Genomic DNA, 13,271 nt, shown 5'->3' on the forward strand with positions numbered 1-13,271 from the left:
GCGTCAATGCGGAAGCGACAACATACCCAAAACGTACAAACTAGTTTTCAGGCATAAACAAAAAATCAAGATACAAGTGGTTTGGTTGCAGCATGGGGACCTACATCCACATGCTGCAATCGGGTTGTTTTGTCATGCTCTTATACTGACCGCTTGTTAGGTATCGATCAAAGCAAAGACGCAGGGGAATAACATCAATCACACACACATGAATAAGTATAATCTCGTGTTCTTATTTTAATTATTCGTCTGGTTGTGTAATTGATATCGTTTTGATATTGCCGTGGTTGATTTGATTGGTACCTAAAAGTTAATGTTATTTCAATACAACACATTTAAAACATTACAAGCCTCCACTAGAAACCAATCAATCAACTTTGAGGATCTTTATGTGTAAATAGTTCGTAACTACATATAACTATTTTGTAATAAAAATATATATTTTATAATTGTATTTTTTATTTTACCGATAATAGATAAAATATCTTTTTTATTTATGAAAACCTTCTCTACAAAGTTAATTTTAAGTAAACTACGATGATAGTTACTCATAAACACGAGTTGTTATTCGGGTATATAGGAAATTGCATGTTTCGTCCTTTAGTTTGAATAATTACACAAAACGGTTTGTACGTTAACGTTTCTCACATATTTCCTCCTTTTTACACGTTGAAGTTAAGTTTTTGTTGGATTTTTGTTAAATAAGAAGTAAACCCTAAGACCACCGTATAGTCTATAGCATGACTAAAATTACTCGATCTAATTTCAATGGTTCTCATCTGTTAAAGATGTCATTGGGGGACCATAGGCTTTTATGATAAATTGATGAGTATGTTGTGGTTTATCCTCTTACTATTCATAGATATAATAGGATTGAAGCACACCCATTTGCACATAGATATAATAGAATTGAGGCATACCCATTTCCTTTTGCAAAGAGACCAATTTTCATGTTAATGTGGGTGGTTTCATTGAGTTCTTGGTGTCATGAAAATTTGATAAATATCTAATTTGGAATCATATTGCAATTAAGTTATGATACAATTCAGTTGTGCTATAGACGAAATTTTTAGAGAGTATAGTTGTTGAAATTGTTTGTAAACAAGATGTCGAAGGGGTTAACTTGCTATTTTTGTTTTATTGTTAATTTTTTTAATAAATGATTAATGTTTGTTTTTAGTTCTAAACAAATTAATTTTAGGCATATATATTTTAACGGGGGTAATTAATTTTAGAAAAAGTTAATTGTAATTTTAACGTCACTTAGTAGAAAGGACAAATGTATGATAAACATTAAACATAAAGGATGTTGATAGAATTATCGTAATTAAACGATGAAAGGTATAATTTCCTAGTATACCTAAAGAAGATTTTTTTTTAATACAAAATATGATACATAAAAGGTTACACAAGTGTATAAAAGCCTCACCACCTCTTTCCAACAATTTTCTTTTAACAAATATAATACATTGTCTACACAATTGTGACTTGTGAGGGATGTTGTATTGTTGTGTCGAGTCCCATAATAAAAATAGTAGTGGATCTTAGTAGGTGTACTTTGGGAGTCATTAAAAAATATAATAATTATAGCATACTTAATTTTATACTTAATGCAAACGCAATTGCTGTTATAATTTTATTTAATTTTATACGCCAAATTTGAAGTTTTTTTTCCTTCAAGTCATACCTATTTTATAAAAAATATTATATACAATGTCCTTTGTTCATTATTTGTTTTTTACATGAATGCTAAGCGAATTTTAATCCAAATAAATTAAAGTAGCTAAATCCTGTCTAATAGTTATAGTTAAAAATTATGCTAAATAAAAATACATCTTGGGGAGATTTATTATTGATCTCTACAAATTTTTGTTATGAATTAATTTAATTTATTTTACCTAAATCATTTTTACTCGGTATGTTTTTGGGCCTGACTGATAAAATGCATGGGCCAAACTCAACCCATTATTCATCTTCAACCCAAGATCGTTAAAACCCATTTTTCACTCCAATAATTTCATGTATGATGTATCTGGACTCTGGTTAAAGTAGAGTTAACTACATAAATAATCGTTTTGGTTATAAAATGAAATTTTTGGCAATTTTTTTTACCAAATTAGTAAAAAAATAATCAACTTTTATATATAAATAGGATATACACATGATAAGCGGGGTTTTTCTCGTTAATTTATACGGGTGTAATGCTAGTGCAAATGCAACTCGTGACTTGTCTTTTGCAATGTGACCCTTACCCTACTGCAATTTGATAAACGTCCATTAGTAAACACGACGCTTTAGGAGATCAAATTAGACAAGACTATTTTGACTATCAAAACAACAGAGTCTTGAACATGAAAGGACGCCCGAGTCTCATAAGATGGGCGTGAAAGGGGAATCCGCATGGGGAAAGAATAAATACTAGCCTATCAAACAATAAAAGTTATTTTCTCATATCATAATACGATCACATGAATAACCCTTGTCCTCACTATTAAAGCTCTGCAAAACTATATATTATACAGGGAAAGCCCAACTTTAATTCAACACTTGTATCTTATTGACTCGTTCGTCCACACGATTGTTGGATAAATTGATTTGTTGTTAGTGTTATTCACAATACATTTTACATACAACTCTTTTTAACATAAACACATAGTTGTAGTAGCGGCCGTTCTTGGTCATAAACACTGTTTTTGGACAAAAGGACCATATTTATTTGACATTAATCATGGTTTTGTGTTTAATTTTCTTTAAAATGTATTTCGATTGCTTAACTAGTTAACTCTACTATATTCCACCTTTTTTTACATGATGAATGCTTAACCTTTTGTGATATAGTAAGATGCTTTATCCCATTATTCTTATTTATCTCATTCTTTGCTTTATCACTTTTCTACATGTTCTTACTTTATTTATAGTTTATAATATTTAGTATAACTTTTGATTTGTCTTTCAAAAAACGTTTATTAGCCTTATTTATGTTAGTTAATTATTTTCTTTAAATATATTTATTATGCCTAACATTTAAAAATAATATTAAATTTAAAATAATAAAATATCTTATATTTAAAGTGGTAAATCAAACCTAAAAAGAAAAAATCTTGGCTATATCACTAACTAGTTATTTATATAAAGCATATGAAACACTCTAGCGTGGACATCAAGTCGGCTATGAGGGCGGGGCTGGGTGGTCGAACAACCTCGGGCCGAATCCTGATAAGCCCGAATTTTAATTTTTTTAAATTATATAAAAAAGTATATTCTTAATGTTTAAACTCAATTGCTCTGCTAAGTTAAGACCCAAATTTTTTCACCGTTTGCCTAAAATTTGTTCACTATTTTCGAAAATTGCCATAGCGGACACAAGTTAAAGTCCGTGGACATGATGATAAATATTTCTAAATGCCAATGCTTTCCTCAAATCCACTCTAAATGCCAATGATAAATATTCCCAATTCATTCTTCATTCTTATCTTTATAATTGCACTAAAAACATAATATTTTATGTCTCATTTTTAAGTAAATACTTTCTCCGTCTCATTATAAGTGTCCTAGTTTGACCGACAATAATTTTATTTGTGTTATATGATACTTGATGTAAAATATATGAATGGATTGAGTTTTAAATGTATTTTACATTAATATAATTTTCATCAAGTATTATATGACACGAACAAAAATATTTACGGTCAAGGTTGCAAAAGAAAGACTTGAAAAGTCAAACTAGACCACTTATAATGGGACGGAGGGAGTAATATTTTTTTTATACTTTTATCATTACCTTTTCTCTCTCATTCACTCACAGCCAATTTTAAAAATATTAAAAAATTACATAAATGAATAATATGTTTCTTCAAATTAAACCATGAATGGTACTCCCTCTGTCTCTCTACAAGTGTCATGGTTTGAAAAACACAAAATTCAAGAAAGTTTGAACGATTGCATTTTTTCTTAATAAATTACTATAATGTCCTTGGCATATATAAAAAGACAAAATTTAATAAAGTTGAAATAATTGTATTTTAAGGGTAAATTTTAAAATTAACTAATAAAGTTTGAAAGTATACATTTGAAATATGTCAAATTAAAAAGAAAATATGGACTCTTTTAAAAGAACAGATTTTTCTCCTCACCGCCCAGATAGCTACTTTTAACCATCTCCAAACAAAAAAATAACAACACTCCTCACATAATCGAAAGCTCTAATTGATCCAAAAAAATGAAAAAGCTTTTGTCTTCTATTCTCCCTCTAAAAATGGAAACCCTAGAAGAAGAACAACAACAACAATCGCCGGCATCCGATGATCATCAATCATCACAACCAACGATGATTTCACGACTCCTAGAAAACATCATCAACATTCTCTCAAAACTCATCAAACCCCTAAATATCACCAAACAAAAACCACAATTACCACCAAACGACAACACTCTTCTTATTTCACTCCCAGAAGACATCATCACAGAGATACTTTCCAGACTCCCAGTCAAAACCTTAATCAAACTCAGACCCGTTTCCAAACCCTATTCTCCATCATTCACCAGACTCCAATTCACACACGCCATTGCTAGCAACCGTACGGCATTATTATTATCCGCGTACGACACATCCACTCGCCAACGGTACTTACTGTCGGCCACTAGCAATGGTGGTCCCGTAATTGTTGCAGCCATCCCACGCGCCTGTACTATCATCAACAGAGAAACCACTGAAATGGAACATGTCCATGGATTGGTCTTGTTCTCGTCCGGTAACGGGTTTGTCGAGCGTAATTTCGCTTATGTTATTAACCCGGCTACTCGAAAAATATTTAAACTATTCGGTGGGGGTTCCCATCCGATTAAAATGCGTTATGGGGTTGGCCATATTTGTTATTTTTTCGGGTATGATGAGTCTAGGAATGAACACAAGGTTTTGACTATTAGGATGCTTGATGTTGCGTCGTTGAAGCCGTTTGTTCCTAAGAGAATTGAGATAATGATATTCTCTATGTTGAGTTTGACATGGAGGAATATTAATGTTGATGGTTTTGAGATCGGAGATGATGTTATTAGGGAGTGGAATATTGGGACCAAACATGGTGTTTGTGTTGATAGTGTGATACATGTGATTCTTCAAAGCCGGAACGAAATACTGGCGTTTGATTTGCGAACGGAGAAGTTTTCGATTATTAAGTTTCCGAATGATGCGATTCGAGATGCAACTAGTTATTATAAGAAGGGGTTGAATACAATATTATCTAATCAACCTTTTCTTATGAAAATTAATGAGTTTTTAGCGTTAATGTGTCACAATCCTGCGGTGGGCGTTGACGAGATGGATATATGGATACTGAAAGACTATGAAAAGTGTATTTGGGTTTGGGAAAATGTTGGGTTCTTGAAATCTTGGTTTGTGTTAGATGGTCCTATCCCGTTAAATTCGTTCTTAAGAAAGGATGGTGTGGTTAACGAAAGTGGGTCGTCAACGCGTTTGATTAATACTGATATGTATGATGTGGAGAGTAGAAATTTTAAGTCGGTGGATTTTATTCTTGGTTATGAGTTTCTTCACCCTAGGTCTGTTCGGTTTGATCATGTTAGGAGGTACACCGAGAGCATCTTGTCTTTGCCGAGGAATTAAGCCAGTATGTGATGATTCTATGGTGTTTTATAGTTTATGATAGGTGTTCTAGTATTGAAATATGAAAATGGTGTATTTATGCACCATGAACAATGATTGTGGTATGTTTAGAAGAGGTTAATTAATAAGCTTGCAATTGGAAATAATAGTCCTGTTTTGATACTTTGTGTTAATATTCGGTTGCATTAAAGTTGATTAGATTTTGCCCTATATAATGTGTCAAATATGATTAGAAACACGGTACAATTTTCAAGCTAACGACTAATTATTTGATTTTATATAATCTGAACTCGGGTATGAATAAAGGGGTAAAAACGGCCACATCTTTTATAAGTAACGTGCAACGATGAATCAGGAGTCAAAGTCAACTAAGAATCCGATCCAACGTGCTACGAACAAGACATTGGCTGAATCACCAGAAGTACCTCTTATATGGATGTTACATTTGCAGGGTCTCTAGCCTTACAACAGCTATTTAGAAGTTGGTTGACTTTGTTACACGCCTTCACAAAGTCAATTACTAGATGGAATGTTAGATGAGGGACCGGACCGTTTGTTGTGGATCAAGCAAAAAAGATGCCCGAAATGATATTGTAAGTCGGAATATAATTATTATCGCTTTCTGTACCCATTTGACTCGTTACTGATAGAACATAACTTGAAAGTTGAAATGAGCATTTTTAGACTTAAACCACCAAATGCCATTTTTATTATTGTAAATGAAAGAGTTGTTATTGTTAGATGTGGTAAAATGAGCCGGTAGGGGACTCGAAACACTTTGTGTTCAGCATAACAATTGATGGGTCAAAATTACAACATCTCGTTTTAGGGGTTGGGCCGAATCAACGCATGCTACTCTTGTGATTAACAAATCATGTGATTTATTCAACATAACTTTCACATTTCACGACTTCTGTTCGTCATATTAATATTATGATTCGATCCACAGCATACCCATGAGCCTACAGTCAACATGAAATACCCATGGCACGACTACTTCTATTCATTTTATTAATTTTATGATTCGAATGGAAGCATAAAAAATTGGATTTTCGATTTTGTATCTTGTAATACATTGTATATTTGTATTTGAGTTCTAATCTCAGTGTTTTGACTCAACTTGTTATGTATAACCACAAAGACTTGTTTTGGTCACTTGTTTTTAAACTATATTTTAATAATAATGAGAATCCGTTATTGAAAAACTTACCAGAGTTCAACAATAGTACAATACCCTGTTGACCAACGATAGGCTTTTTAGGTGGGTAAAAAAGATGGTGGAAGTTGTAGTCAAACCTGGTCTCACTTAAGGGTGCAAATGAGGCGATCTACTCATGAGCTACTCGAGATCAGATCAATACATAACGAGAGGAGCTTTTACGAGCTTAGTCGAGCCTGAGTCTCAAATAAGCCCGTTTAGTTATCGAGCCTGAGGCCGAGCCTTATATATGAAGCTCGTTTAGGTTTGTCAAGCCTTAGTGAGCTTGTAAACTTTTATGTTTTGCTTCTTTTGGACTTTTATTTATTAATTTCACATCGTATAGCCGAGCTCAAACCGAGCTTTGGCTCGTTTAAGTTGCTGCTTGAACTTGAACCGAGATTAGGCACGTTTAAGGTTTTTTCTCTAAGATATTAAAAAGAAGCATATATAATTAAATTAATAGATAATAAACGAGCCAAACCCTTTGAAAAACAACTCACGAGCCAATCTTGCTATTTAACGAGTCGAGCCCGAGCTCGTTTCGGCTCGTTTACACCCCTATACTCTCACAAACCCTATATTTCCAGATTATGAAAAGTAAAATTATGCTTCAATAAAATTTGTAATGTTTGGTCCATTTAACACCTCAAGATTCTAGTTAGTTTTTGTCTTACATATTTGTCCAATTGCAATAAGTTACAAACAAATTCATTTAGCATAAACGGTCAAAACTCAGAATTGTCGGTAAGAGAGTGTCGGCTGGGCTGTAATGCCATTGTTTGGTTGTGGGCTAATGTGCTAAAGCTTTTTATCAGTTTTGATTTGGGCCAGTGTGTAATAATATAATATGATTTATGATTATGAAAATATGAAGTATAATAGTTTCATGTACAAGATTAAATCTTTTTTATGTCATCAATTAGTTTTGATCAGTAAAATTTATAAAACGCATTCTATCAGTATACATTAAATGAAATTACTAAAAAAAGGAAAACAAGTACCATAAACATAAACAAGCCAAACTTTTATATCCAATTACATTGTTTTGACCTATTTTAGTTAGGCCCAAACATTTTTATGGTCAATTCTTGTATATGAACATGAACCCATAAACCAACTAACCGAATCAACATGTAAACATGATTAACCATAACCGATGGTTATCATTCTCCGGTTGTCCGAAAGTTTGATTTTCGGTTATAGTTTTGGGACAAAAACGACACCTGCACACCTCTTATTTTACTTTTCTATAATTTGCAAACTTTCCAAGAGGTTCTCTGTTTTGTTACTTTGACTCAAACCCGAGAATTTTGTAATTTAATATCCTCTGTATCTGAACCACATTTTTAAGTACGACTTCGTGGGCATTATATATATTAGATCGAAACGCTTTAGATCCATAAAAAGAAACAGGTGTCCAAATAATTGAAATTTGCATTAGACACAAGACATGTGCTTTTCTTTTTTTCCTCCCATCACATGAAAAGAATTATTATGTGCATCTTATTTTTCTTAAGTTTTAAAAAGTGAAATATTATTATTTTACAAAAAGGGAGGTTCAAAAGCATATTGATAACAATAAAACTTTTATTTGATATATAAACTAAATATATTCTACCGGTAAAAATTTCACTAATAGTAAAACTATTAACAGTTCCGAGAATTGATATATAAACTAAGTTGATGAATAATATTTGGTTGAGATAATGAGTAATTTCTTTTAAAATTATACTTTCTTTCAAGTTTTATATTTTCATATAACTATAAAAGAACATGAGTCTTGTTACTTGTGAACTTATCTATATGCTCATGATTTAAGTTTCGTTTATGTTCATTTAGCGAATTAAGCAATGGCAATGAACGAAATCACATGAACATGAAATTTTGTTTATATATGTGTGTCTTTATTCGTTTGTTTAGTTCGTACCTTTATTCATATGTATAAATCATAATCAATTTATTTATTATACATATTTTCTTTTATTACAACTTAAATACATGTAATATAGCCAAACATCTTAGGTCGGTGGCATGTTCATAGGGAAACACAAAATCCAAATTTATGTGAATATTTGTTCATTTGTTGCATGTATAACGACACTAGTTAATGTAAGGAATATGTTCAAAAGGACGACAACCTGTGTATTTTACTTAATTTATACGATTGTTTTTCTAACAGTCATTACATTTACAATCAAATACTGATAATCTAAAATAATTCGAAATAACATAAGTAAAAAAGTATGTGCATTCACATTATCAGTGTTTAAAGTATAGTTTAATATTGAACCTGTTTTAAATTTTAAAAATAAGTACTATTGAGAATAATATTAACATATGTGAATATTGTTATAACTACTATTAACAGAAGTCGGCCCAAAAGTAGGTCAAGCCTCAGCCACTGCGAGGATTGTGTATGAGGGTCTTGATTTTATCAAATTTGTTATGTATGTAAAAGAAAATTTTTCGGTAAATCGGGACACCATCAACTACTTGCTTAATAGTTAGGGATACAACTTTACACCTTCATAATAGGCTAAGTATGGAATAAGCCCGTATCCTCACACAAATTAGAATTCAGAACGTCAGGGACTGGACGGTTGACGACTTGGCGTCTAAAGTTTCCATTAACCACCATCGAAGTCTCAATCTCATTAATCTTTAAGAAAAAGATAGTACATAAAGGCCCTTTTTAATGTTCATTTAGGACACCAAAAATCTCAGAAACGACTCTTACAACTATGAAGAGGTAGGTCCCAGCAAAGTCCAATTGGACCCGCAAGACACACCTTGAAAAGGTACGTCTATGCAAAGACCAACTGGTTCCGCAAGACCCACCATGCTCAGAGAGATGAAGACCTTACACGCAGTAAGCCAGTTGTTCCCGCAGGAAAGCCTCCCTTGGTACAGTACCCTACCTGTTCCCGCAGCTGTGGGTACATACCAAGAAGGAAGGCTACCCGCACTAACGGTAAGGCTACACGCATAAGGCACTAACTCTTACACTTCAGCAATGTCACCTGAGGAAGGAATGAGCAAGGCGGGAATATCCCCGCCCAAATGAGCCAGTCCATACGCTTCTGGAAGATCTTTTGTACTATACATGCCAAGGTATGGACAAAATAGACAAGATCTGACCAAAGCAGCCCATGAACCAATCACAGGGTGACAGCTCACCGACAACAGTACGAGGAGGAGCACGCTCTAGTACAAAATGTCACTATCAGCCGCTGCCTACCCACCAACTCCCATCGTGGCACGTACACAGCCCATGGTTGGTGAAAAAGGAATATTATACAGCTGGCCATGTCACTATCAGCCGCTGCCTACTCACCAACTCCCATCGTGGCACGTGCGTAGCCTGTAGTTGGTGGAAAAGGAATATTATACAGCTGGCCGTACCTGCTTGGAAACCTACCTTCGGCTATAAATGTTCCAATACCTTTGAACGGTATCATTATCATATATCATCTCATATTATCTTATCTTCTCTAGCTATTTTTCTCAATATACACTTATATTCAGAGCAATCTAGTCTGATTCTCACGCCGGAGGGTGGTCACAAGGAGGAACCCCCCCTTCTCAGTGACGAGCTCACGGTGTCTGTTTTGCAGGTCGAGAAGAATAACCATCTTTGCCGGACCTAACCCTCGTAGGAAACATCTACTTAACCCTAAGATTATCCGTAATCTGCCGGGGTCGCTTAGTGTTTCTTCATTGGCGCCATCCGTGCATAAAAGCTAGAACTAATTCTTTTTCTCAGTTTTTTCAAACTTCTAGAAAGATGGTTAAGGTTACTCCGATGCCAAGGCCACCGAGTGACCAAGAAACTTCGGTAACCACAACCCCAACTACTGGGGGGAACACCGGCGAGTACACAATTTTTACGAACACTACCCCGGTTACCCAAGCCGGGGCAAGTGAAGTAAACAATCCTTCCCTGGGATTCATTGATACCCAGTTGGAGAAACAACTGACGAGGCTCCCCCGCCAAACACTTGATCAAGTTAAAGCGTGGGCGGAAGCACGTCAGAAAGAATTCCAAGCTGAGTTGGATGAACGTTTACGTTCACTCCAACAGGCTAATGACGAATTCGGAAGCACTCGACAACAGCTCAACATGAGCAATGATTGCGAGTACTTGGACGATGATTGGGAGGAGTCCGACAGTGACGCAAACCCTTGTCATAGGGCGAAAGGGAAGCGTAAAGAAACGGACCTCCAGCCGAGAAGAAATTTTGGAGAAACCTTTAAACCAAGGAACGCGGGGGGAAACCCACGTGACTTCTCCAAAACTTTCAGGCCAACTGTTGCAAATGCGGGAACGTCCAAGTTTGCAAGGGACATTGCGGAAGCAATCGCCCCGAAGAGTGCCAAATAGATGTCCAACATCGGCACTTATGATGGCATATCTGACCCAGACGATCACTTGAACAGATTCATAGCGGGGGCAACCGTCAGCAACTGGACGGAACCCACGTGGTGTTATATGTTCCAGATGACGCTGGTCGGAGCGGCCAGGGCGTGGTTTGATCGTCTACCGGTCCACCACATCTATGATTGGGCGGACTTCCAGCACAAGTTCAGCCAGCACTTCAGTCAACAGAGAAAATATACTGAAGAGCAGTGGACGATCCTCAACTGCGTTAGAGAGGAGGATGAATCTTTGCTAGACTTCATCACTCGCGTCAACTCAAAGAAGCTGAGTCTGGGCACCAAAAGTGAAGATCTCGTTCGCGCAGCTTTCATCCACGGCGCCGAATACCCAGAGCTTATCCGCACATTGACGGGTTAAGATGGCATGCCATCCACATGGGATGTCATCATGACGGCAGCTAAACGCCTTGCCAAACGGAGAAGCAATTGGGTAGGAATCTTCCCCAGAGTACAAACCTCTACACGTAGAGGACCAGAGAGAATAATGTCCGCACCGCCTGACAAAACAAAAAGAGGAAGCTTGGTATTTGGCAGTCAAGGATAAACTTTGACACCTCATCCAGCTCTCGCCCACTATTAGGCGGAAGGGATAACACGCACTCATCAAACCGGAACCCTAGATGGACGCCACTCACCAAAAGCGTCACAGAGATATTTGCCACCGAGAAACTCCCATGGCCAAAAGCTCCAATGATCCGACAGCGCCATAACGCTGATCAGAGCAAATCCTGTGACTTCCACGGGACAAAGGGCCACACCACCGAGGAGTGTACATCTTTGAAGGATATTGTCGAAACATTCGTCAAAGATGGAAAACTTACACACCTCGTGGCATCAATCAAGAAAGGAGGGAGGAATGATAATCGGTACAAGGGCAACGGACGAAAGCCCGTCGACATCAGCATCCACATGGTTCATGGCAACATCAGAGGAAGAAAACGACGAACGACAGAACCATGTGCGTGGAAGGAAGCTGAAGTGCGCTTCCCGCGAGTGCCAGGAGGGCCCAACAAAGAAGGCCCTATATTCATCAAAAGCCAGCTGGGGCACTACATCACTTCCCGCACTCTTGCTGATAACGCGCTTCGTCAACGGTCATGTACAGGCAGTTCTTCGACAAGTTAGACGACGAAGACAAAGAACGCCTGGAAACGGTCTACGCCTCGATGGAAGGGTTCGATGGCAGCACAAACACCCCTTGGGTATCCTATCTTTCCCCGTCACTCTCACGGACGGGAAACACTCCCGCACAGAAGACGTGGACTTCGTCGTAATGAGGAAGCCACATCACACATACGACATTCTCTTCGGGAGAGATGGGATGGCAAGATTCAATGCCGTGGTGTCTTCAGTCCACGGCATGATGGGGTGGCCAACAGCTGAGGGTGTCGCGATGATCACGGGTATTCCCCAGGTATGCATCGCATCTATCTCATCTAAACACAAACCAAAGATGGCTAAACCAACCATTACCGAGCCAGAAGAATGGGCCTTCAATGGCAAATACCCTGACCAGGCCGTCACCATTGGCCCAACAGTTACTGATCCCACACGCACCTTACTCAAACGCTTATTGCAAAAAAACGCTGACATCTTCGCGTGGACACCAGCTGACATGACTGGTGTACCCCGAAGTAAGGCGGAGCATAAGCTCAAATGTGACCCGGCTTTTACGCCGGTCATACAAAAGCGTCGAGTAATGGGTGCGGAACAGGCTAACGCGTGTAGAACCCAAGTCAAGGAACTCCTTGACGCAGGCATCGTACGCGTTAGTAAATATCAAACATGGGTTGCAAATCCCGTCATGGTACCGAAATCTAACAAACAATGGCGCATGTGCATAGATTTTAAAAACCTAAATAAAGCATGCCCCAAGGATTGTTACCCGTTACCCGAAATTGACCTTAAGGTAGATTCGTTAGCACCGTTTCGCCTTAAATGCTTCCTTGATGCGTATAAGGGATACCATCAAATCCACATGGCCGTTGACGATCAGGAAAAAACCGCATT

General features: G+C 36.8%; 1 protein-coding gene across 1 annotated transcript; it reads left to right on the forward strand.

The window, feature by feature from the left end:
• Positions 1–4,219: 4,219 nt before the first annotated feature.
• Positions 4,220–5,817, forward strand: LOC143533882 (F-box protein At1g30790-like). Its single transcript, XM_077028517.1, has one exon. It carries the CDS (start codon positions 4,220–4,222, stop codon positions 5,621–5,623), a length of 1,404 nt encoding a protein of 467 aa, XP_076884632.1. The 3' UTR covers positions 5,624–5,817.
• The last annotated feature ends 7,454 nt before the right edge of the window (positions 5,818–13,271 follow it).

This window comes from Bidens hawaiensis, unplaced genomic scaffold (genome assembly GCF_021521415.1).
Source record: "Bidens hawaiensis isolate Kalapana, Puna unplaced genomic scaffold, B.hawaiensis_p1.1 tig00009951_1, whole genome shotgun sequence".
Lineage (NCBI taxonomy): Eukaryota > Viridiplantae > Streptophyta > Magnoliopsida > Asterales > Asteraceae > Bidens > Bidens hawaiensis.

Coding starts and splice junctions, on each gene's coding strand:
- LOC143533882 (XM_077028517.1), top strand. CDS start 4,220: ATGAAAAAGCTTTTGTCTTCTATTCTCCCTCTAAAAATGGAAACCCTA.